This window comes from Mizuhopecten yessoensis, unplaced genomic scaffold (genome assembly GCF_002113885.1).
Source record: "Mizuhopecten yessoensis strain PY_sf001 unplaced genomic scaffold, ASM211388v2 scaffold10987, whole genome shotgun sequence".
NCBI classification, from domain to species: domain Eukaryota; kingdom Metazoa; phylum Mollusca; class Bivalvia; order Pectinida; family Pectinidae; genus Mizuhopecten; species Mizuhopecten yessoensis.
Genome location: NW_018408821.1, coordinates 29873 through 55250, shown reverse-complemented (window position 1 = coordinate 55250; position 25378 = coordinate 29873). Strand labels below are relative to the sequence as shown.

Here is a 25378-nt window from a genome sequence, read left to right as displayed (position 1 = left end):
TCTGCAAACGTTAAAGATATACGCATATATTTGAAAAAATCACAAGTGATGTATACACGTTGTCTGGATTACAAAGGAAGAATTGAATCATGGGAAACAGCATCATCATGTGAATATTCGATTTAGTGCAAATTTGTATAAGATATTGGATATAACAAAATTAAAGAACAGGATAATACAACAAAAATGGTTTTTATATTTCAAACAGATTAAATATCTCTATATTAATTACAAAATACCTAATCTTAAATGATATCTTCAAATGATTTGACAGAACATGCCACCAGGATTAAGAATAGCAAGAACAATAAGATGGTACTAGCCCAAACTCACATTTTAAGAGTTGTCCTTGAACTGACAAATGTGTTTCATGATATCGTATATGATCTAGACAGTCTATGCTCACGACAGTACGCTACCTTACAAACCAGAACACATCACGGTACAAGAGAGGCGCCGAAGTCAAACAGTACTTCATGAACATTATATCTGCAATGAAATACCTACATTCATATACACAGATACCTATGTATATAGAGGATGTGCGTGCTATATTTGGTATCAAACTTGTATCAAAATTGTGTATATTCTGATTATACACAATGTATGTAGTATAAAACATGTAAAGATCCAAGCCTCTGTTTCTCTTTTATATTTCCTTACATTCTACTCAAGACATTTTCAAAGGGATCCGATATTAGTTGCCGAGGAAAAATCCATATTTTGAAAAATGACATGCGGTATACTCAATCAATGGAAGTTTCTGTCAGTATTTGTCGCATGTGTGTCATTCTTTGGTATGGCTTTATGAGATCATTAAAGCAGTCTGCAAGGCAAAGTCATGTTTCAGCTCGACAGTACGTTCGTGACATGCAGGCCTCGGCAGTACGACAGGAGATGGTGTTCGCCGCTGAAGGAACCGTTGTTACTCTAACGCTACATGCCGTAACATATATATTGGTCTACTCACGCGATGAGATGGGTCTTGTAGTGCAAAGGTATTTGTTCTATCGACATATACTACTTGTGTGTTATAGAAAAGGGCAACTGACTAACTTAGACATAGAAAGTTCCGTTTCCCGTTGGTGCCGTTGTAATCTCAGATAACGGATCGAAGGACTTTTTGTTTTCATCTTGCAAATTAAACTATTATACATCCACACTCTTGAGTAGAAAATATTTTTTTTATGTACGATCTACGTTAAAGAAGATAATAGGGTTTGATTTTTGGTTCATTTGAAGTTAAACTTTTTTCATTACCTACAAATCAAGAATCTGTTTGGTTTTAAATTGGATTAGCTGAGCTTATAAAAGTGTACAACACTGTCATTAACGGATATTACAAGGAAATATCAAGCATCCCAATGTGGGTACCATCACGTCGGTATGCAATTGAAAATATATCCAATAGTATCCTGCTTTTATAGACATAAACGAAAGAAATGCAGGGTAAAATTGTGTTCATAACGATTGGTTTGTGTATAATAAGAGATGGTGTTCGGAGGACCCTAAGTGTGTTATAAAACGCCATGAATCTCTATAACGTGCCCTGCATGTGAATCATGTAATGACTCCATGTACTTCTTCCGCTTCATAAAAAGCGTTTGATTTAAACACATTTGATTTTTTTTTTTTAAACAAATCTTAACTGCTATGTGATGTCGAAAAAAATGTTTGTGACAACCTAATCACAAGCCATTATAGCAAAACGAAATTATTTAACAAATATGTATATTTGAATGCGATGAACTAAGGCCATTCAAACGGGCGTTGGAATATGATAAACCACACACACATTTGTTACATTAACATAAAGAGAAAGTGGGAAAATGGATTGTACGCACCGTAGTATCAGCACTTAAGGACGAAATCTAAACTCAAGAGGCGATAATACAAGAAACTAACAGGAACCAAAGATGTTCCGAAACAACCGGATATACGTCATGAAATTATTACAACTGCTGGTATACAAGGTGTCCGGAAGGGTAATCACTTTCAACATGAGACATCCGTTATAATTTTTTCAACCAAATCCAGGGAAAGAGATAGGTCAGAAATGGTTTAAGAAATATGGAACATGTATTGTATCGTGAAAAACCCCCTAAAATATCATAGCAGAAAATAGGGCATATTGACGACCGTAACGTTTCCCCACTCCGGAAAGAAACCATGGCTTAGTGTTTGTTGTGACGCATACAATCGTATGTAACAGGTACATGTTGACTCCATTATCAGGCCCCGGCTGCTGGTATTCTAATATCGACAAAGGGATTTTGACGGGGAAAAACGAACACGTATGCAACAGTATCTATTGTATGAAGCATGCTTTGTGTTAATGCTAAAACCACTTCACATTTATTTAGTTGCCGTCGAATTTCGGAACTTTGACTTATCATCATTTATAACAAAGGGTATCAGACCCTATGAAAACATAACATTTCATTGGGTTTATAATTTTGTTGATTTCGTGGGTACTCTACATCCGCGAATTCATGAGTCCACGAAGTAAGTATAGGATTAACATAAAGCTATTTTCTGTATTAGTGAGTATTCGTAATTCACGAATTCATGTATCTACGAAATGTTTTTGGGCAACCTCAGTATTTACATCCGATGAAAATAATTAATTTCACAGCATGTAACATCCAATTTTGTCTATTAGTATACTTCAATACCTCTTACCATGCACAGAATGTCCTCGACTTTATTCCGATGTGTCTGATTAGAGCAGACATATTTTTGATGATAGTTGTCCTCCGCTGATGCATCTAGAATCATTCTATGGCTAAGGATCGGTCTGATGTCCGGTAGAGGCCTCGATATACCTGTGTAGAAGTTATATGTATATAAATACACAACCAAACACAGGAGGATACCACAGGCCGTCACACTGTTGAGCACTCGTCTGTAATATATAACAGTAGAAATGGAGGTAAATGGGAGCTCGTTTAACTTGTTGTATATATCTCTAGTTTTATATTTGGTAGGTTTTCAAGTATTTGTGTAGAAAACCCGAAGCAAGTGTTATGGTGATCGACATTAAAGTTCAATAGGTCGAAACACTTCAACAATGACTGAAATAATTGCTTTCAATAACAGATACTTGCAATAGGATTTTGTAACTTGCCTAACTCCCTATATAGTCTCGATCACGAAATGCCTCCCGCAGCACAAGCTCGTGTTGCATACCTCGTCTACCATTCGGAATACATATACTTTATCACTATATTGTTACGAGCATTTCAAATGTAACAGGTACACTTCCTGTCATGTTGATTCTAAGAAAAAAACATCATTATAACATGTGCTTTCCATGCAAATGACTAATCATTTTACTAGCGCGTGTTGATATGCAACGCCAAACATTGCCCCAAAGGTTTCGATAATTATGTTTCGACCCATACTAAAACTAAAAGTACTTTAATGTTCATCTATATAAAGTATATACATTGGTGATACTCAATATTTGTACAATAGCTTTCGTTTCTGCATTTCTAAATAAACTGGAGTTTCAGTTCGGGCAGATTTTCTTTTTAGAAAATACCTCTTACGAACAGGAAAACATATTGATATCCGAATGAATGTGCCATTAGAAGAGCAAATGTTACCTATACCATAATGATGTATCTCCTTTAAATGACAATCCTGGACATCAAGTCGCTCACTTAGTAGGATGTTTCTTATCACACCAGCTACATCTATGTACCCAACACTCAGATACCGCTTTATATATCACGTTTTTTTATCTTTAAAATGTTAACACAGCTGTTAGATTATATTTATTTGACGAGTATAGAATCACATTAACTACCATTAACCAGCAACAGAACCGTTGGCAAGAAAATGTTTAACTTTGCTGTGATCTTTTTCAAAAATATAGAAAATGTGTATCGTAGAAATATAACTACATGTACATGAAGCGCGTATTTGCATATGTTGCACCTTTGTCAAAATATTAAGTGAAATGCATGATCATTTATTTAGTTATCACACTGTAAAACACAAGGTGGATAAGCCGATAGCAAACGTAACAATGTAGATCATTACACGAAGGCAAAACTAAACTAGCAAATCAACTGTTTCTTTATATTTCAGGCACGTAACCACACATATACTTAAACCCTATTTTATTTCAGGACGGTAATGGCGAAAGAGATATAAAGTTGTAAATATTTGGAACATATATTTTTGAAAAACAAAACAAGGGTACATGTTGAAATAAAATTAGGATGACATCGTGAGAATGTTTTTGATGAATGCAGAGACAAATTTTTAAGCAGACTGTTCTCATTCCCGTGGGAACATACTGAGTCCCTCTATCTGCCGCTTGTTTCAATATCAATTCATTGGTAAGCTTATCAATAAAGATACCCGAAAACTTCAATTTCAGTCTCAGATATCTCGACTGTGTGATGTCTTTTAGGTAAAGAGTTCCGATGTATTCATTATACATGAGAAGCAAAATGAAAGTATCTGCTAAAATGTCTGATATATTGAATTATGTCATTTTCATTAACATTACAGATTAATTTAATTACTATTTGATATTATTGTGGTGAACAATTTGTTATTTCCATCAACAGCTTGCATAATATGTCATATGTTTCATATGCAAGTATATGAGGTTTGCTGTAAACATGCACTGACATATTATGGTTATTGATATAAGATATGTGCAATGACTTCCTGGCATAATATAGCATTCCATGATAATACCATTTAGCCAAGCTTGCAACTTTGTCTTATGACATGGTGTATCCTACCATTCTAGAACGTCCAAAACACAGTTACAATATATATATATATATATATCCCCCCGCTCCCCGCCCCCCCACACAAAACACACACATAATAAACCAACAGAATATAAAATAATAAGTCAGAAAGGCAGTTTGAAAGAGTTATCTTCTTTCACATAAAAATTGTTCCCTTAATAAATGACCATGTTGAATGGATATGAGGACAATCTGAAAGTAGATCAGTTAAACTATCTATATTTACCGGTACAAATATAACGCTATGCTGCTTCTATTCCTTCCTAAAACCATTCTTCATCCCAAGCCATTCTTCATGGTATTTGACAATTATTCCAGAAATTTAAGCAAAACGATCTAAAGTCACAAATAATTCCTTGAGAGATTATTCGTCGTCTTCTAAACAAAGTTTAAGTTAACTTCATATTACTTGAAATGTACTTTTAGAGTGGTCAATAATTATCTAAATTTTGGTGGTCGGGTGGCGCAATAGGTAAATCACTCGTCTTTTACCAAGGTTGCCGGGGTTCGATTCCCCGATCGGACGTGAAGAGGTATGGTGTCACCTGCACCACCACGTGGGTTTTCTACGGGTTCTCCAGTTTCCTACCACGTTAAACCCCCTGCGCACTGACATCCGAACCAACAAGAGTGATTGATATAAGCTATTTATATTAATTAATTGTTAATGTACCTGGTTATAATTCCACGAATTAGACGATCAAATATGGGGGAAATTGGTCTCATTTTTGGACTACTCTTTGTATATTTAAATATGTTGATCCATGACCTATCATATAAACGTAACTTGTAATATTTGCGTAAAAAGTCTTGATCCACTGTTGTATGGTAAGAGCAAATCTTTGGACGTTGTTGGTGTTTTATTATTTGTTTGTATTATATAGGCTTACAGTTAAACTGTTGATGTCAATTTCAGTAGGCAAACATTGTCTCTATGAGCTGGATTGGGTTGTAAGGTGCATCTCGGCTGCTTCTTTATTATAATCTGTACTTTAATGAGCCTTAATGTTTTGCTCTTAAACGTTTACTGCTTACATTTTCTTAGAATCCGAACTGAATTTTTGAATTCTGAGACTGTCATAAAGATTATGGTTATGCATATCCTTATACATATTCAACATCTATTATGATAATAGTATAACAGTACATTGTTATATATAACTCGCAGATCCATACTGGGTTGCAACACAGTATTATTTGGCCAACCCAGTCCAATGCCTTGCAAAGAACAGCCCCATTCTGCCAGACAAGATGAGGAGGCTGGAAACTCCACGCACGCACGCTGCAGGAAAATGGCACATGGACTTCTACAAAGAGGAATACCTCCCTAACAACAGAGGTTTTGACACGTTCTATGGTAAACATATATTTCAAATATGTACTCATAACCTTTATTTTTCAAACATTTTTTGAAATATTGGTCGAGTAACTTCAACTTCAACGCCGATTTGTCAGTTTCGACCTTCTTTCCTTAATGACCAATATATAAACACATGTTTCCCGTAGGAAATGTAGAAATACGGGACAAATAACTGGGAAGATAGGCATTTTTAAATACAAATTTATATAATTTTTGCAATGGATATATGAATCAGACTTTCTGGGTTAATTTTTTTTATGTTGAAAACTGGCTAAAAACAAGTAGGATATATGCAAGCACCGATATCAATACACAAGAAGTAAGGATATGTTAACTGGAAACAAATGTATGTTTTAAGGCCGAGGAACAGACCACATTATCATATTTGATTTCACAGAACTTACTGAGCATCCAATTACAAATTACTGAAAACAAGTTCAAAGTCAAATAAATGCATATTTGATGTGATTGTGTTGAGTTTGTAATACATGTACATGTCAATTTCAGAAGACTAGTACAGTCTTACACGACCAGAACAATTTCAATTACTTATATGATACATGCCCCATGGACCACTTTTGTTTCTTCATACGCTTTTCTCATCAGTATACTTACCTTTTATCGATTTGCTACTGTGAGGTTCTTTGTGAGCTTGCTGTGGTTATTATTAGTTCGTGTAAAGCTCAAGGTTATTGTGATTATATGTGAGATGAGATCGATCATGATAAATCCTCTTTTGATCAGTGCAACATATAGACATTGACGATTTTATGTGGCAGGAATACATAAAATGCAATAACATTTTGTCATTATTTTCAGCCTATGTTTCTGTATCTAGCATTTCAGGCTGTCCACGGACCATTGGATGTTCCATCAAATTACAGAAAAAATATGCTCATATGCAGGTCAGTAATAGAATGTCATAGAAATTGAATCTATGCGCAATTATCAGTTACAAAAATCAGTTATAATTAATAGTTTAGCAAGCTGTTGATGATCCTCGATACTCCAGGGTTTACGCTCACTTTCGCTCTCTGCATCCTTGGAATAAATCAGAAATCGAAGCTCAGTTTGCACCACCCTGCGCATGAAACGAACAGTTAAGTTTGATCCTTTAATGTATATCGAAATAATCTGCCGATCGTTTAACGTTAAAATTGACTGACTGTAATCTTCAAATGCCAGGTGTCGGCTTGCAATTGGTCAGGGGTTTGTTTTAATCGGGGACAAATCAAATAGCTGGTCGCGTGCCTGCATTTTCGCTATGACATAAAGGTGCACAAAGCGAAAGTGAGCGTAAAACCTCTCAACTCCTAGAGTTTCTAGGATATGGTTTTTGATTCCGTCCTTTTTTTTAATAAGTTCAGCTGTTTATATAGTTAGATTGGCCATCTGTCTGTCTAACAATTATTCAGCTAATCATTTTCCATGGTAACATTATCTTTTGTTTTTGCATACTCCAAGGGAAGTTCTTTTTATTTAAAGAATAAAAAGCACTTAAAAGGACGACAACTATTTTTATGATTAATGCTTGCATGTATTAATATACACTTTCTCAAATTTTCATGAATTCAAATTAATGTCAATATGTTTGGGTGATTTCTTTTGTTTACAATCGTTTTTTATTGTATAATTAACAGGTATGGTGGCAGTCATGGATGAGGCTGTANTTTTTGATGTTTCTGTGTATTGCCGTAACATTTCGCTTTAAAATTGTCATCATAATTACAGTAATTTCAGACAATGGCGGACAGATATTAAAGGGATGTAACAACTGGCCGCTACGAGGCTGGAAAGGATCACTTTGGGAGGGAGGAATGCATTGAGTTGGATTTGTACAAAGCCTTACACAATAATAGGGAGTGTGTCCACTCAACTCATACATATGACAGACTGGTACCCGACACTGGTGAGACTGGCTTTCTGAATTGCACCAAACCTCTTGATGGATTTGATCAATGGAAAACGATCAAGTATCTGTAATTCTTTCGGATGAACAATTAAATATCTTGTTAACATGACAAGAAATATCCTCTATTAGTTCACAGTCTACCTGAGGACCAATTCAGTTAATTTTGTTCTCTGTACGGTTTTTATTACTCCTCTTTGTAGGTTTTTAAATTCTTATATTCCCTTATTTATGAAGGAGCTGTTTCATGAAGTACACTTATTTATCAGTGAAGGAGTTAATAGTCCTAGAAAAACGCTGCTACACAATATAGATCCCCTGGCCAAGCCTGTGGGAGTCCGTTTGACAACCGTTACAGGACTGCTCTTAGGTGGGGAGACTGGAAGGTGATCACGGGAAATCCTGGTATGTCATTCAACGTAATAGTGCCTAATAGCTCGTACAACCTAGCCTTTCTTTTTTTCAGAAAGATATTAATTTAAATCAAGAGTTTAAATATCCTTTAATCATTCATCATGCATGTTTGGCTGATTTTGTTTTTTGTACAAAGCGTACTGTTTACAGAAAAACTTTATTCCGTAAAAAACTTTCGCCCGCTATGGGTTAATCCTTTGTAAAAATATTTTAGTACTTATACATAAACTGCCCCAGAAACATTATATTTTGGTATAAATATTGACAGCCTACTGTTTTCTCTCCTGTAGTTTTTTACCCATGCAAAACAGATGTCAAGTTTTGCTGACTATGTACCTAGTTTATAAAATTACATTTCATTTATAATGTATCGCATGCGTGTATCTGATAACATAAACTGTTGTACACTGTAGGCAACGGAAGCTTTGTCCCAGAACCGAATGCTTGGGACATCAACTGGAACAATTTTACTTTTGACGTGAACGTTGATACTTTTGAGCCGAAAAAACCCCACATTTGGCTGTTCAATATTGTTAAAGATCCAGTGGAAAGAGTCGACCTTTCAACAAGATATCCCTATATTGTGTTGAAGATTTTGACAAAGCTACATGAGCTGAATGAGACAGCTTTACCTTATGTTTATCCGCCCCGTGACCCTAACGCTAACCCTCGATACCATGGGGGCTGGTGGGGACCTTGGGTAAAGTAGGTTTTTCTTAGGTCGAGCGACTTTAAGAGAAATTGAACTGTTGTTAGTATGTGCAGTAATAACTGACTATACATATTTAACAATAAACTAGGGTTGCTTTACAAACAATCATACAAACGTACCAAATAAATTATGTAAAGCAATAACGTTCAAGCGAACTCAATTCATGGTTAGCAATATTCGTTATAATTTATTGTCCCTCCCCCCACTGGTTAAACAATGATGATTTACTTAGTGTTACAAGTAGTATATACTAGTTGAAGGTTTAAAAAGGATTTTGTGATATGCAACCTTGATGCCGAAATAGTTCTAAAGAGGCCTGGAACGAAGACAGGGGAACTTGAACTTAGAAAAGCTTGGTATTTTTGTCAAAAATGATGTGATAATTATATATGTACTAGTAATCCAATCTCATACGTTATTCTAGGAGATGAGGTATAACAAGACATGTCGTAACTATACAATGTTATTAGAAGTTACACAATGAGTCTGTACGTTAAGGTCTTACTCAATACACATGCACCGTGTCAGCAAATTTGCATAAAAAATCCTGTGATGTTTTGTCACAGACCTGTCGTCCTTTTTAAAATCGGCTTTTGTTTTTCGTTGAGAATCATAGAACAGACATAAAACCATATGCCTTTCCTATACTGGAGATCATTTATGAGCACTAAAATGGCCACGTCTACAGCGCCTGTCAGTATTGGGTAGAACACAATGCATATATATTCATTGACTTTCATGATATAATACCAAGCCTTACGTTATGATCTAGTAGAAATTCCATCCCTCGGACAGGCCTGTGATGTAGCTATGGGAGCATTTAATGTTTGCTTTTAAAGCCCGCGTTTTATGATGAGCTGATCAGTCATATATTCCCGACTGAGTCATATTGCACACAAACCTACGTGATGTAAGCTTGTGCTCTCAGAAGAATCAGGTCAAAACCGCGAGTCGGATTTTGGAACTAGGCTTGGCAAGAACAAAAAAAAATCCGTTACACTTCCTTTTATGGTAAATATTATGTCGAACCAATTACATCATATAACGTTTAATATAAGGGGCTTTTATGTTCTTGTATCGGTTATATCCCAGCCTAAGACAAGACGAATACGTCAAAGAAAAATGTAAAATTATTTATGCATGATTGACTTCTCCTGAAGGACCTGGGATAGTGAAGTATTGCTTGTTGGATCAAGGCATTATACTTTTTGGGCATAAGTACACTAGCATTTTTGATAAAGCAGAAGTTAAGTATATATAAATATAATGAGTATCATTATTGGATCGTAACAGGATTTTTTTCGATTTATTTGATAATATTTCCCAATACAAATATATGTCAAATTTTAAAATTAGGGTATTTTGAATGAAGTCATTCACCTGCAGTGTCATAATATAATACTAATATATATATACTTATATTTACATTTGCATGGCATTGTTAATATATAGCCTCTTTGGAAGCTGTATCGTTGAAGGGACTTTAATTACCATGCAGTACGAGACATAATTCTTAGCGTATTAATACAACACTGACCGGAACTACAATATCCAATGTAAATACACATGACGGCTTCTGAAATATCGGTAGGCATTGTGAGATTTGACAATGTCATTGTAAATTTATGTGCAAAATAAAAAATACTTTTATTACAACAAACAAGACCAAGGTCTGCAATATCGTACAAAATGCACATCGGTTGAAATCACCGATGCCGGCAATGGAAACAATTCTAACGCTCATGCAATTTATCAAAAATATCGTCTGTTACACTGCACTGATCAACAAGGGTTCGTTACAAATGTCTGAAATACACATATTTTATAGACCTACTGACACGTATGTTACAGACCTACTGATATGAGTCACGGCACACATAAACATGTCAGACATTTTTAATGAACCCCTCTGCTCCGTCGCAAGATCACTCATTCCAAACGCTATCAGTTTCACGCGTCTCGCAGCCACTGTTTCCTCAGTTGCTGACGACATGTCAAATAACGAGTAACGAGGCTGTTATAGAATCTACAGACTGAAGTCAGATTCCCATACAATCAGCAAATAAATTCACGTCTAGATTCTTCACAAAATGAGCAAAGAGAAACTTTCGAAATAATTTCAAAAAACAACTCCCTCGTGTAGAAAAAGGTCGGATTCACTGTATTTATCCATGCGCGAAATTTGTTCCGGGGGAAAATCGGAACTATTTAAAAACTAACTTTCAGTTCAGATTTCTATAGATAAACCTAAATCACCCTATAGACATATACGCAATTGTATTGATACTGAATTCGGGAATAAAATTGAAATGTTTGTTAAAATTTCAAAGTACTACTTTGTTTGCCAATCAGCAAGCGACAAATACGCTGTTCAAACTATTGAACGAAATTTTGTGGACTGTCTATAAGGCGGGCATTTTGAATTTCAAATATAAATTATAAGTTAAAAAAGAACATAAGAGGCAGAGAAAACGTAAATATAAGTATTGGACTGTTTTTGTATGGTATTTATGATCTATTTGCATGACACAGCTTTGCAAACAAACAAATCATAATGCGCTAGGGTGCATTATATTGTTTGCTTGCAAAGCTGTGTCATTCAAATAGATCATAAATACCATGCAAAAAAAGTTCAATGCTTAAATAAACCACTAAGAAAAACGCACACACAGTTGCACTTTGTCTTTTGAAAACTACGTTAGCGTTGTCAACACAGCCCATTGTCTGTTCTTAACAACACCTCCATCGACAGCCGATGAACATATCCTAGATTATCATGTGCAGTACTATAATACTTCATTCTATACATAATGAGGAAAAGTAGACACAGTATCAGTAAAACAATGTTAATGAAATGCATGTGGATGATAAAGATTCCAATGTGATCCCCTTTAGACAGTAATCATTAAGAAATAGTTATGCGTCTCCGGAATAATCCATGGATTCACTAGTCAAAGATTTCAGTTTATAGATACAAAAAAATGACACTGACCTCGGTACAGTATCTTTATGTTTTCGTTATTTATCTATGACCTTTCGCTCTCTATAGCTATTTTTTAGGTCTACTATGTTTTCGTTCACTCGGTATTATCGCACTACAATGGTTTCTGCTATCACTGTGTTTTTCTCTTACTATCGTTTTGTTTTCCTCTCGTTATTTTTTTTCTTCTTCCCTGCACCTTAATATTATCCTTTCTAACTCTATGCGTTTTGCTCTATATTCCTATATTGTTTTCGATCTCTATTTCTGTGTTTTTCAGTCGACCATGCTTTTTTTGTATTTATCTTATTGCCATCCCTAAATAAACTGTATTTGCCTATATTCATATTCAAATTTTCAAAATTTAACTTGCTGCGTCGAATTGCCCAACCTCCTCATCAACGCAACACAAAGCAGTATATGCATAGGTCAATATCACCCTATTCAAGTAACTAGCAAACAGAAAAGTATTAAAACAAAGTACTGGTACAGTAAAATAGAACATGTTCTTTAATTTCTTTTAATAAAATTATTGAATTATTGAGACTTAACAAAATGAGTGGAATGCCTCGAGTAAAAGACAATTTTTATTGTTTGATCTGTCTTTACGTACTTGATAGAGCAGTTGGTGCACGGACCAGTAGTTAACCATGATCAAAACACGTATTGCATAGAACACTTTATAAAAAATCAATTCATATGTAGGAATTTAACTATCGATTTGGTCAATTTTCGAATTTTCTTTAACAGCTTTTTAGACATTAATGAGCATAAAGTTAATAAAATGTTTATGGTCTGTTGCATGTGTGTCGGGGAGCAGTATACAGTTCGAAGGGGAAGTATAGAACATTAAGGAGACCCCGGCTTTGTTGGGAACGCTCAACGCACAATAATTGCTTTAACAACACTAAACAAATTAAATAACTATAATCAAGAAATGCTTTTTCTAAACATTTTCTTCAGGTTGGTAGGTATGGATTAAGAAAAGTTCGTTTTACCCAACCAATAAGAGTTTCTATATGACGTTGCGATGACTAGTATGGTACGTACACTGTCATCTTCATCAGACAAATGACCAGTGAGGCGTATGCACACAAAAGTATGCGAGTTGTCCACAAAATCGAGGTCGATTCGGCTACGCTGTAAGCTGTATTTGTTGTGTGAAAGGAACTTTTAATAATCAAGAAATGCATGATTTTAAACCACACAAAATCCTTTTATGAAAATGTCTTTCTCTAACATCGTAACATTTTTAGTGTTGTTAAGAAATTTATATTCATCGTTTCAGTTTTGCTGTTTGCTCTTTTTTTCAAAATAATTTAGACATGGGTTTTCATTCGTTTAACCTTTAGTATCAATGATAAGTTCTAAACGGACGGAATGGTCATAAGCTATAATGAAATATTTTTGTTTGGCTCGTTCCTTTGACAAATTTAATTTTAAACGGATGCTTCCTTCGTAAGGAAACTCACAATATACATTTCACACTGTATAAAGTATTTAATTGAAATATACAAATTAAAGGTTATGGCACACCTGTTTTAACAGAAGTTTAGACCAACTTATATTTCCAAAATGTTTGGCCCCTTGCATCACCGAAGTGTCATAGCAGAATGAAGCAGTTTTATGACGCAATATTATCAGTTTTGGCATACTGCATCTATTACCGTTTTTAAAGGTGCAATCATCTTTGTGGGTTATGTTCATCGTAAATGGGGCTCTGTTCCGTTTACTTTATAAGTTTCATTAGCACCAGCGCAGTGTTTCTGTAGCAACCAAATTCTAATGCCAGTCTTTGACCAATATGTCGCGAGACACGTTAATTTTTTTGGGTCGAAAATCCGTAGACCCTGCTCAATTTTGTTGGCAATGACAATTTTGGATTCCTCAAAAAGTCATTAGAGATCTTCGGTAAACTGAAACGGTTGATCTGGTTTGAGCAACTGACGAAAAGGAAGCATATTCTCAGTCATACTGAAGACATATGACACATGATTGAATAGTCCAAACCATGACCGCACGTCTGTGATTTTCCTGGGTGTTGCGTAGGTATTTCTGTGAAGGCCGTACACTATCGTTGGTTATTTCAAACCCAGCGAATTCGAGTATGTCTTTTGCGAATACAAATTCATCAGAGATCAGCGGTATATCGTTACGACCGCAAATGACAAGCCACTGGACTGCCTGAAAGAAGCTTTCTTCAACAGTGTCGGACCATAATAGAACATCGTCGACACATTTTGTTTTGTTGGGGATGTCCAAAACAAGCTCGCCATAGCGCCTTGTGTATCCGTCGCCCGATGCAATGTAGCCTTGGGGTGCAGTTTTGTAACAGTACCTCCCACAAGGAGTAATGCACGTTGTCAAGTGCCTGTTCTCTTCGCAGATGGGTACACTGTGATAACCGTTCCATGCATCAAATAATGTCTTCTTCTTTCGATGTGGAATAGACCGGGTTTGGAGGAATGGCGAAGGGGTGTGATGAGTCTCGCCAGTGGCATGTGCATTTAAGGGCTAGAAGTCAACGATGCGGCGAGGTGTACCGTTCATTTTCGCACAAAAAAACATTCTATGGCACTAAGTGACAGGCTCACCAACCGGAACAGGTTCAATAGCCCCCACATGAACATCCTGGTCTATTTCTGCCTTTACTGCATCCTATCAATGGATTAGAACGGGTACTTGTGTATGATGAGCGACAGGCTTCGCGTTGGAGCCCACCATAAGATTCAAGGGAGGTCCATTCATAAGTGGTAAAGTCTGGTGTTCACATGTGTTGAATGTGCTAGACTTTTTATGGTCAAGAAGGTAACCTTTTAAGCGACCAAGGGTTTCCGTTGTAGCAGGGAAAGGCAGTTTTGTTGGAGGCGTTGGAAATGAATCGTGGATAATACCCAATGCAGCGAAGGCTTCGCGACTGAGAGAGCTTGTCCGATGAGCTTGTGACATATGTCATCTGTCTGGTTTCCCTGGTGTTTCCGGCCTTGCCCTTCCCGATCAAGCGAAGGATGGTTGCCCCAAGAATTTTGATACCATCGTATGTATTGAGATGTTGCCGGTGTCTCGCGTTAGTTTGAAGCCTAGGGCAGCATAGTCCTCAGCGGCAACATAAGCCGTCACGTTCACAAATGGTTAAGGCTTGGATCGTTGTTTCACCCAGGATTCTGTCAGTTCTTCAGAGACATGGTGGTCGATGCAGATTGAGCGTTCGATGCCAGAATCACTAACGGTAAAATGGTGATGTTGAAGAGAATCATGAACAGAGCACAATGCGTCAAACAAAGCACTTCCAGAAAGTGTATCACGGTCTGTCACTTTGCCCTTGCTTCTACATACAATTTCGAAATGATTTTCGCGATAGCAATGCCCACATATGTGCCCATATGCTGTACACTCTGTTTTACGTATGCTAGCAGGGGCAGAAAGGCCGCGACCCTTTTTCCGCAATATGCACATTGCTTTGCTTTGTTGGAGGTGTCTGTCTGCATTGTTTTTCCTGTACGAGATGTTGGCAGCCTCAAATGAATGATAATCTGAACGTCTAGAAGCTGAACGCTTACCGGCTTCCTTTGATTCAACAAATTGAAATACATCTTCAAGACTGATTTTTGTGTCCTAGCTGATCAAGTTGTATTTCCGGATCGGTAATTCCCCGGGTAAGTACGTCACGCATGATAGCGTCAGTATAATTGACGTCGGCTGTACATTCGGGGCACTTAATCACAAACTTGCATATACCGGCCTGTCCTTTAAGTCTAGCACCGTAAAGACGAATATTAACTCCAATTGGAAGAATAACAATTGTAAAATCCCTTCTGGTATCCCAAATGAATCATCTTTTTATAGCATTACCAAACCCTGATGAAGTTTTCATTAAAAAATTAAATAGTATTTCATACGAGTTTGTGTGGAATAGTAAAATAAATCGTGTCNTGTATAATATGTTGATGTATGTCTAATATGTATATGTCTATGAAATAAAAAAAATCAATAAAAAAAAAAAAAGTCTAGCACCGTAACTCCGGACAGTTTCATCACGATCAAGCCGCATATTGTGTAGCGTCACTCTTGCAACCATAGTTTTTTCCTCACGTACCGCGAGTTTTTTAATTGCAGCTACAATCTCATCCACGGTTTTGTTAGCGAGACTACCACCGGCTGATCGTGTCAAGTATTTCCGTAATGGTTCGTCACAGCTGGATTACTTTATCGCGTCCAGTGATTCTCGTGGCACTGACATAGTCCGACCACCGAGATTGGATGCCCACTCCTCGCTAGATCCTGCGGCACTGAGCGTGGGTCGCTTAACTTTCTCAACTTTAGTAGCGTATTCTCGTTTGGGTATGTATACAGCAGAGTGAGCCGTGATGAGTGCAGCGACGAAAGTGACATCCATGTCATCCGTGACATAGTTCAGTCTGTGATAGGGCAGGCTACAGCTGGCATTGTGGTGATGAACCACAAGCCCTAGAGATGACTGGCTTGTAGCTTGTAAGGGACCGTGTTCATAAATAGGACTCTGTTCCGTTTACTTTAAAAGATGTTTATTCAGCAATGACCACGGTCTTTAAAGACAAACAATGTAGTTGTAAATTGCACAATAATAATTATCATGAATTACGTATAGAAACTAATCATAACAAACAATCCTCTACATCTTTCTCGTAGTTGTTTTACATTATATTACAGGTAAATATAATCAAGTATGATAACGTTTTCACACTTGAAAAAAATCTATCCTTTAGGTTTCATTAAAAATTACAAACATAAAATAATCAATATAAACAAGTTTTTTTTTTAAAGATAATCCCCGTTTCTTGACAGAGGCGCTAGTGAATGGACATGTTTCTATAAAATGCGTCTTGCCTTGAGGAAAATTATATTACAGGCAAATATAATCAAGTATGATAACGTTTTCACACTTGAAAAAAATCCATGTTTTAGCTTTAATCAAAAATTACAAACATAAAATAATCAATATAAACAAGTTTTATTTTATAGATAATCCCCGTGTCTTGACAGAGGCGCTAGTGAATGGACTTGTTTCTATAAAATGCGTCTTGTCTTGCGGAACGAAAAAATCCAGAACGTTTATCATCAGCCATGATATCAAATCCAAGACAACAGATTAAAATTCTAAAATAAAATATTGAGGGGGTCTGTTTATGACATGGAGACCATTACTTCGGGTGAAATAAGATGTTTTATCGATGGACTGTATGATTTGATATAAGACAATGAAACCAAAAGCAGGAAAACTTGTCAAGAAATATTTCCAGGTAGAGAAATGACGTAATTGGATTTCTATTAAATGATTGTCTTGCTTTACACAAGGATGATCGATCGAAAAAAGACTACATTACATTGCATATCCACACGGTAAAAGATGCAATTTCTGAAAAATGTGCAGCATTTCAAAAAATCATACTTAACTTATAGAATTAACTCACTCAATGTATAGATAGCAAAACTATAAAATCCTATAGTAAGACGGAATACGGCGATCTCTCAATTTTACAAAAATGCAACAAAGACTAATAAAAACATAGATGTTAGATTGCGTAATTAGCAATGAGAGATTCTCTTAATAATTAAAATCTGGATTTTTTTTATGTTTCATCATCAAACATGTTAGTGTGTTAGTAAAAGGTTACTTTCATCAGTCAAGTAGAAGAGACATACTTTCTATAAAGCCCATTTCAGGTTGACAGATAAAACTTCAATGGTAGCTAACATAAAGACTTTTTCCTTCCTTTTCCTTTTCTGCCTGCCCGCTTGTGTGTTTTCACTTGGCACAATCATTCAGGCACTCCCGGCGTCCTGGAGCTACACTCTTATCAGATTTGAAAGAAAATTGCATTTGTTTTTGTCATATAATTAAGACAGCTACAAAAGTTAAATGCGATTTTACGTTAAACAATGAGACAAATTATAACCACTTCAGCTGCACATCCTATTTAATATGTCTTTTTTATGTCCAACACGTGCTTTGTGGCATGAAGTAAAATAATTCAAATTCATAAGTCATTTACAACCTTAATACATTTGACAAAGTCTTCGGCGAGTTTCAAGGACCGATAATCCCTATCTATTATAGATGAAGTCAGCGATAACCAAGTAAAAGATAGGAAAAGGATTTTCTGATATAGTGCTTGGTATGAATTTCTCAAAAATCGTCAACTACCTGATGCAGGTTTCACCACAAGCAAAACAAAATGTATAGGAAGCCATGTCGCTACTCATGAACTGTTTAGTTATAGATTATCCAATTTCCATTTGGCTGGTATGAACACATGTCTTACATACATATTTCAACAAATGGCAGCCGTTTCGGAAGACGCCGAATGTCACCATTTAATGTTACCAGAGAACCATTACAATCATCAAAATATACCATGTTCAGTCAACAACATTACAATAACAATATGAAATACCTAAGGCAATTACATATATTGGCGAATTTGCAGTAGTAGTGAACTAAAGATTCAAAATGTCAAATAAGTATGCTAGTCGTGGTTGTATCTTGATAACTTTGCAAGAAATACAGGCAATCGATGGAATTCAAAGGAAAAAATACCGGTAATTTAAATGGATCGTTTTTTGAGAACCCGATGCCATGGTATGAATGAGGAAATTCTTTTTAATTGCATTACACATCAAAATGGTCATGCCGGTTGGTACCAGCGATCTCAGTGATAATCAATTTCCAAAATATTTTTCAAAGGTTTTTAAATAAATTGAGAGTGTAAAATACAACAATTTATGTGACTCTTCGTCCTGGTCTTGGATATTTGCTGTGATTTTCAAACAGAGAACTTAAATTTAGATAACGACTACTAGACAAAAACCCGACAGATTGGTTTTTGCAACGACAAATATCAATAGCCAGATTTGTTTTTCTCCCCAGTAGTCTGATGATATAAAAATACATGCATTGCGACACTATACACGTCAATTGTAAACCACGGTTGTTAGTCTCTCAAGCAAAGAAAACGGCTCAGATGATTATCAGTGAAAATCTGGCACCCATCAGAAAACATTTAAGGCAATTGCTGGCTGACAACTCCACTCATTGAGAGGAATTGTGAGCATTAGTGTCCAGGCTCGATATCAGTATATTACCATAGGTACAGAAATATGAAAATAATTGGAATTGATCAGTCTGCGTCTACTGTCGAGAGCTCAATATATGTATCATTATAACGCTAGGAAACCTGCAATCACATTACTTACAAAGAGTGAGAAAGTTTCTCCGGTCCGGTACCTCAAATACGTAAATGCGTTTTGTTTTATCGCATATACGTCTCATTTTAACAAAGTTTAGCAATATCTATATTTCATTTGTATATAATGCTAAAGTTGATTTATATTATAGATATAATTGACATTTAATGGATACAAAAACATCCTGTATATCTATACCTATCATGTTTAGTCTGCGACCATCCAGACTTATTTCCGTCTACACATGTACAAACGTTGTGGTTAGAGGTAAACATACGCAAGACAAACAGACTTAAACACAAATTGTGTAACTGAACACCTCAATATGCAGGCCCATATTCCGATCAATACAAACACTTTATCTCATTGTTACCATTAACATCGCCGTCCTGTCTGTATTTATGTATAAGTAGAACGTATATGCAAGCAGAACGTAAATGCAAGCAGAATACATTCTGAAAACGATTATAGTAGCTTGAAAATAGCACGCTTTTTGGAAGCGTGTTATTAAAGAAAAAATGGAAGCGAAGTGGAAAAAAATACAAGTCTGTGTTCAAACCATACTCATCGATATGCTTGGTAAGTACATGTTTGTATATTGTGTTGAATAGTCTGAAAAAAATATCTAATGACCTGATCCTTGTCTGCAAACAATATGATATGTACTGCTTGCTATATTGAAAAGGCTTTCTTAATAACCGGGAAGTTCTATCTATTCGTTATTTAGATTTTAGAAAGATTAAAAAGATGAAATACTAGCTTATCATGCTTCTGTATTACCATTTTCTGAATACAAGTAAAATACAAGGATACAGACCTGCCTTATTTGTTTTTGATTGTAGACTTCAAAGAGATCCTAACGATGATAAATAACATTATTTTGCAAGCTCTGCTAGTTGCTGAACAAGCCTATATCCAAACTTCAAAACATTAAAACAGCATTACAGTGTTGTTACACTGTATACTCAAAAAGTGGGATGATGTGTTTTAAATAAGTCATCAACGTCCTTTTATCAAAATACTGTTCTTTCTTATAAGTAAAGATTTTCTTTCCCAACAAAATCAAATGATAATTTGATCATAGTTAGTGGAAAAGGCCGTGTAAGAAATTGTGAGAATGACTAAGTTCCTGACCTCTGTTAGACTAGGTGGCACGATTTTCCAGCATACAATTAATATTTCTATGCGAGCAAACTATGTACCCCTCCTTGACGACTTTTGTTTTCATATGAAGGTGAATTAATTAAAGAGTTTATCCTTGTAAGTACAGCGTAATGGAAACTTTGTCTGGTCCTTCACTTTCACTTTTAGAAGTGTTAACTCTGTGTAGGTTATGTATCACAAAAAATATTGACAATGTCAAACGTATATACCCCCTGCACTTGCAATCAATGACATTACTGACTCTTATAAATCAATGACATTACTGACTCTGCTAAATCAGTGACATTTACTGACTCTTCTAAATCAATGACATTACTGACTCTGCTAAATCAATGACATTACTGATTCTTCTAAATCATTGACATTACTGACTCTGCTAAATCAAAGACATTACTGACTCTTCTAAATCAATGACATTACGNCACAATTGCACATATTGTAGTTGATAATGTATACAGAAGCTTGCTCCAAATGCCATTTTTCCGTGAACAATTGGCAGTTATATGGTTACCATCATGATCTTATTTCAAATATTCTATTTTCTTGTGTGAAAAGGTCATTGTATGTCACTACATATACATTGTCTTTAACTTTGAGGGCATGAAATGACTTTGCCTTGGCCTAGATTTACTAAACAGGATGAAGAAAAAAACATCCGGTCATACTCTCTTCCGTGGAGTTTTCAACGGTTTCCGTGAATTATCTTATTCGTTTATTTTTTGCTTTAATTTTTATGGATTTTGAGTTCGGATGAGATTTTTGTTGACGTGACCTAGGAAGCGAATGCGAGTATTGAGCAGTCAATAGCTTAATTCACCACTGAAGATAATCATATAAGCAAACAATAAAATATATTTTAAACTGTTTTACTAAACACCGAAACCCTCCCACAGGCCTGAACAGTAGCTATCATAATTATGGTTGTTGCAAAGCGAATCCATTTTGAAACATGCATGCACCGATGCTTACCATGAGGACGTGAACCTCTTGGGGCTTTTTTTTCTGGATTCATCAGTCGAAACGGGACATTGAATTTATGACATATCTTGCGATTAGAAGAATCTATTATATAGAATGTAGCAGTGAGACATTTTTATTGATATTAAACGATTCAACATTAATGTATCTAAAATCCTGAAGATTGTAAATGTTATACAGTGTATACTCATTGCAGAGAGTGATTTATAATCTGCTTACGTACGTTGTTATGATGAAATTAACTATAACACATATTACGTTATCTAGTACATTGTGCCGACTTGTTTTTGTTTTGATGCAGCAAAACAAATTAACGATACTCTTCATAATGACTATCGGTCAAAGAATTATCGCGATGTTAACTTGTATTTTCACCTGACTTTTAAAGCTCTTACCATCCAATATTATCCATAAAGGTTCGCATTTTAATAGAACATAAATCATTTTTTAAACAAGCCCAGTCAAATTTCTTGTTACCATATATAAATTGGGGTATATCAAAAAGATCGTTAGACGTTCATGTTTCATATATTTGTAATAATAAATGTATTAAGTTTGCGATCTCATGTTAACAAGCTTTTAACAACATTACCACTGTCTGTTAATGTAATCATATACTCTGACTGTGTAACTAAAAACTTAATTTATTTGGCAAAAACGTCGATCCTACATATACGTAACCGGTGTGCCAAGGCACACTGAAGATGTTGTCATTTGCTTGTAAAAGCCTGGCCCTCACAATCAGTAACGAGAAGACTGAGGTTATCTTTCAGCTAGCCAGAGGCAAAATCTACAAACAGCAATTTACATTGTCCAGCTGTGTCCACATTGCAGATGATGACCACTGTTTAATCGCAAAAGTTAGCTCAGTCTTTGGTAGATTCTTCTTACATGTAACTGTATGGAAACTTTGGGGTATATTTACTGCCACTAAACTCAAGGTTTGCAAAGCTGTTGTACTAACAAGCCTGTTTTGTACCGTGAAACATAGTTTAAGGCAGACACACCAGTAGACCACTTCCACACAACTTTTGCTCATATTTTGGCAAGACAAAGTCCGAGATAAGGAGATTCAGGAAATGGGCAACCATGATTTTTGTTTATATGATGATTTTTGTTTATATGATGATTTTTTTTTATATGATAATTTTTGTTTATATGATAATTTTTTGTTTATATGATAATTTTTGTTTATATGATGAATTTTGTTTATATGATAATTTTTGTTTATATGATGATTTTTGTTTATAAAATATTTTTTGTTTATATGATGATTTTTGTTTATATGATGATTTTTTAAAGGAATTCCTACATTATTGCATAGGGTTAAAGATCTGAGGGTGAACAAAGAAAACATTGTCAGAACAACCTGAAAATCTTCTTCAAACATCTTCAAATACATATAAATGTCTTTTAACACCATGCACTATACCGACCAAATCAAATTAGAAGAGGCGTGTAGTGAGAAAATGAAAGAAAAAGATAAGCTCCACGAAGCAAGGCCAGTAAGCTCATCTCTTTAGTAACTACCTAAAGGTGACAATTTCTAGCATATTTGTACTCTTTTGGATTTCGAGGATCTGCTCTGGTGAAAAGTCAAAACTTTCTACTGACTTACTTTTTTTGAGTCATTTTTTTCAAAGAGAAGAATATGAAAAAATGTAAATTTCAAAGAAAAACATATTATCAAAATCTACAAATTGTGCATAATTGATAAACAAATAAAAATTAAGTCTTCCAATTATATTTTGATTTAGAAAAGCTGTTAAGGTTACCCTTCCCCTTATTTTTAAATGTTTAAAATCTACATTTTTCACATGTTTCTGCGGACTTAACGATAGATATAAAGATTCTGATAAATAACAATTCTTGACAGATTGAAAGTAAATGCAATTCTAATCTTAAAACTCTTAAAACAAATGAGTGGGGGAGGACGGTGAGTACAATGTGCTTATTTTTGCCGCTTTCTTTTTTAACGTTAGTTTTTAACTTTTGCTGGATCAAAAATCATAAGGACTTTAGCTAATATCAATGAGTTATAAAATACAAATGAATAATTTCCTACTATGTTTTACATATGATTTTCATGATATTGTACAGCATAAACTGGATGTGCTAAAATGAGAAAAAGTGACGCAATGGAAATTTTAGTGATTAATCCAGTGTCAGAAATGGTAAAATCAACATTTCAAAAATACTACCGAATTGTGTTTTTTAAACGTTGTAAATAAGAGTTCTGCAAATAAAAGTTCACTTTTTGACACATTTTTTAGATGCGTGTTTGCTTTTTAAATTGATTATAATATGTTTGATTTGATAAAATCCTGTTATACTGGATTAAAACGAGATTTGAACGTAATGTTGACCTCAAAAGAACATGTCCTCAAATGATACGAGATCCATTAATGAAAAGAACATTCATATTAGGTGCATTCGTTCTTGAATAACATGAATTTTGAAAACTACCTGGTCCACATTTATTCTTTAAAAATTAATTTGAATACCCTTTTAAGTTAGCCACACATTTTGCCATTTACCCATATAATCAAAATAATACCAAATATTTAAACTTGTATAGTTCCATTTTTGTTTATATAGCTGACTTATTAGATTTATCTATTGCTATGAGTTTGACATTTCAAACGCTAGTGTCGTCTTTACAACATCGGACCGTTGTGCGGCAATAATTGCCGTAAAGTGTCATTTTGGTCTTTCCCAAAAGAGAAATTCAGTCTTTACACGGAATTTGTGTAAGGGTATTGTGTTTATTATTGTATGATTGGCTTATAGGTGCGGAAAATGAATTTTTACATGTAATGGAAGTTTAATAATAAAAGTAATAGAAGTATGGCGTAAGTTTATTGTTTTATAACGAAACAAAATTCTAAAAGATAATGTCATGAATGAGTATTTATTGTCGAACACTGCACCTTAATTGTAAGGTGATCTTCTCACTGCACCCGTTATATAAGGTGATGCTTGTTAATCCAGAGCCAGTACGTGACTCAAACAAATGAGACATAGTGATAAACGACGTCACCGTGATCAAAGCCAGGTTTAACTGAAAGTGAAGAAAGAAATCATTAAAAATTAATCTCAAGCGGAAAAAGTATCATGATAAGCGGCATTGAAGAATAACGAACATAATTGAAATATATAGTTTCGATGAATCACGTTTATTCTATGAGAAAGCGGCGTTAAACCTTGTTTATGTGTTTGATGGGGAATGATCTATTATTGATGTGAGTGCATTGCAGTCACTCTGGGTTAATATAGACGTGACTACATACTAAACGAGCATGTAGACATGGCATGTTTGCAAACATTACAACGCTAATGAGAGTATGATTTTCATACTAAGAGTGCCCGACACTGAAATAAGAAGAACTTAAGTGAGAAAATGTTCTCAGGTTACATTGTCATTGTTTTCAAGTAAGTTTGTACTCACATACATCTTTGTAGTTAAGGATTGGTTATACATGTAGGTCCCAAAACAAACAGAAAACATTACATATCAAGCACACACGCAGGCATACACACATAGGGATATTTTAGCCAGGTGGCATAAGACTAGCAGTTAGCGCCTGATAAGGCAGCTCCTGCGAATTCCTCAAAATTGTATTGATTAATGTGTATGTTAATTGCATTCATTGTATATCAATGTATTGTAAAGCGCTTTAGAGTGGCTTATGTTAGCTACATTTAGATAGGGCGATATATCAAATGTTGTATATTATTGTTGTATATTATATTTACAGTTTGCTCTATTGTTTGATGGCGAATATCATAGAGTGTTAGATAAATGCCCTGCGTGGAACGTTAAGTTCCTCCAGAAATTCTACAAGATACGTCCCGGTCTCCT

General features: G+C 35.2%; 1 protein-coding gene across 4 annotated transcripts in view; it reads right to left on the bottom strand.

Moving 5' to 3' along the window:
• Window positions 1-25378, bottom strand: part of LOC110464416 (carbohydrate sulfotransferase 15-like) — a 53233-nt gene that overhangs the window by 17024 nt on the left and 10831 nt on the right. For 3 of the 4 annotated variants that reach the window (XM_021519620.1, XM_021519618.1, XM_021519619.1), the window contains exon 2: window positions 2683-2905. In XM_021519620.1, coding sequence (XP_021375295.1) covers window positions 2683-2905 — 223 coding nt within the window. The remainder of the gene's footprint in view (window positions 1-2682; window positions 2906-25378) is intronic. The other variant, XM_021519621.1, reaches the window with a different exon arrangement.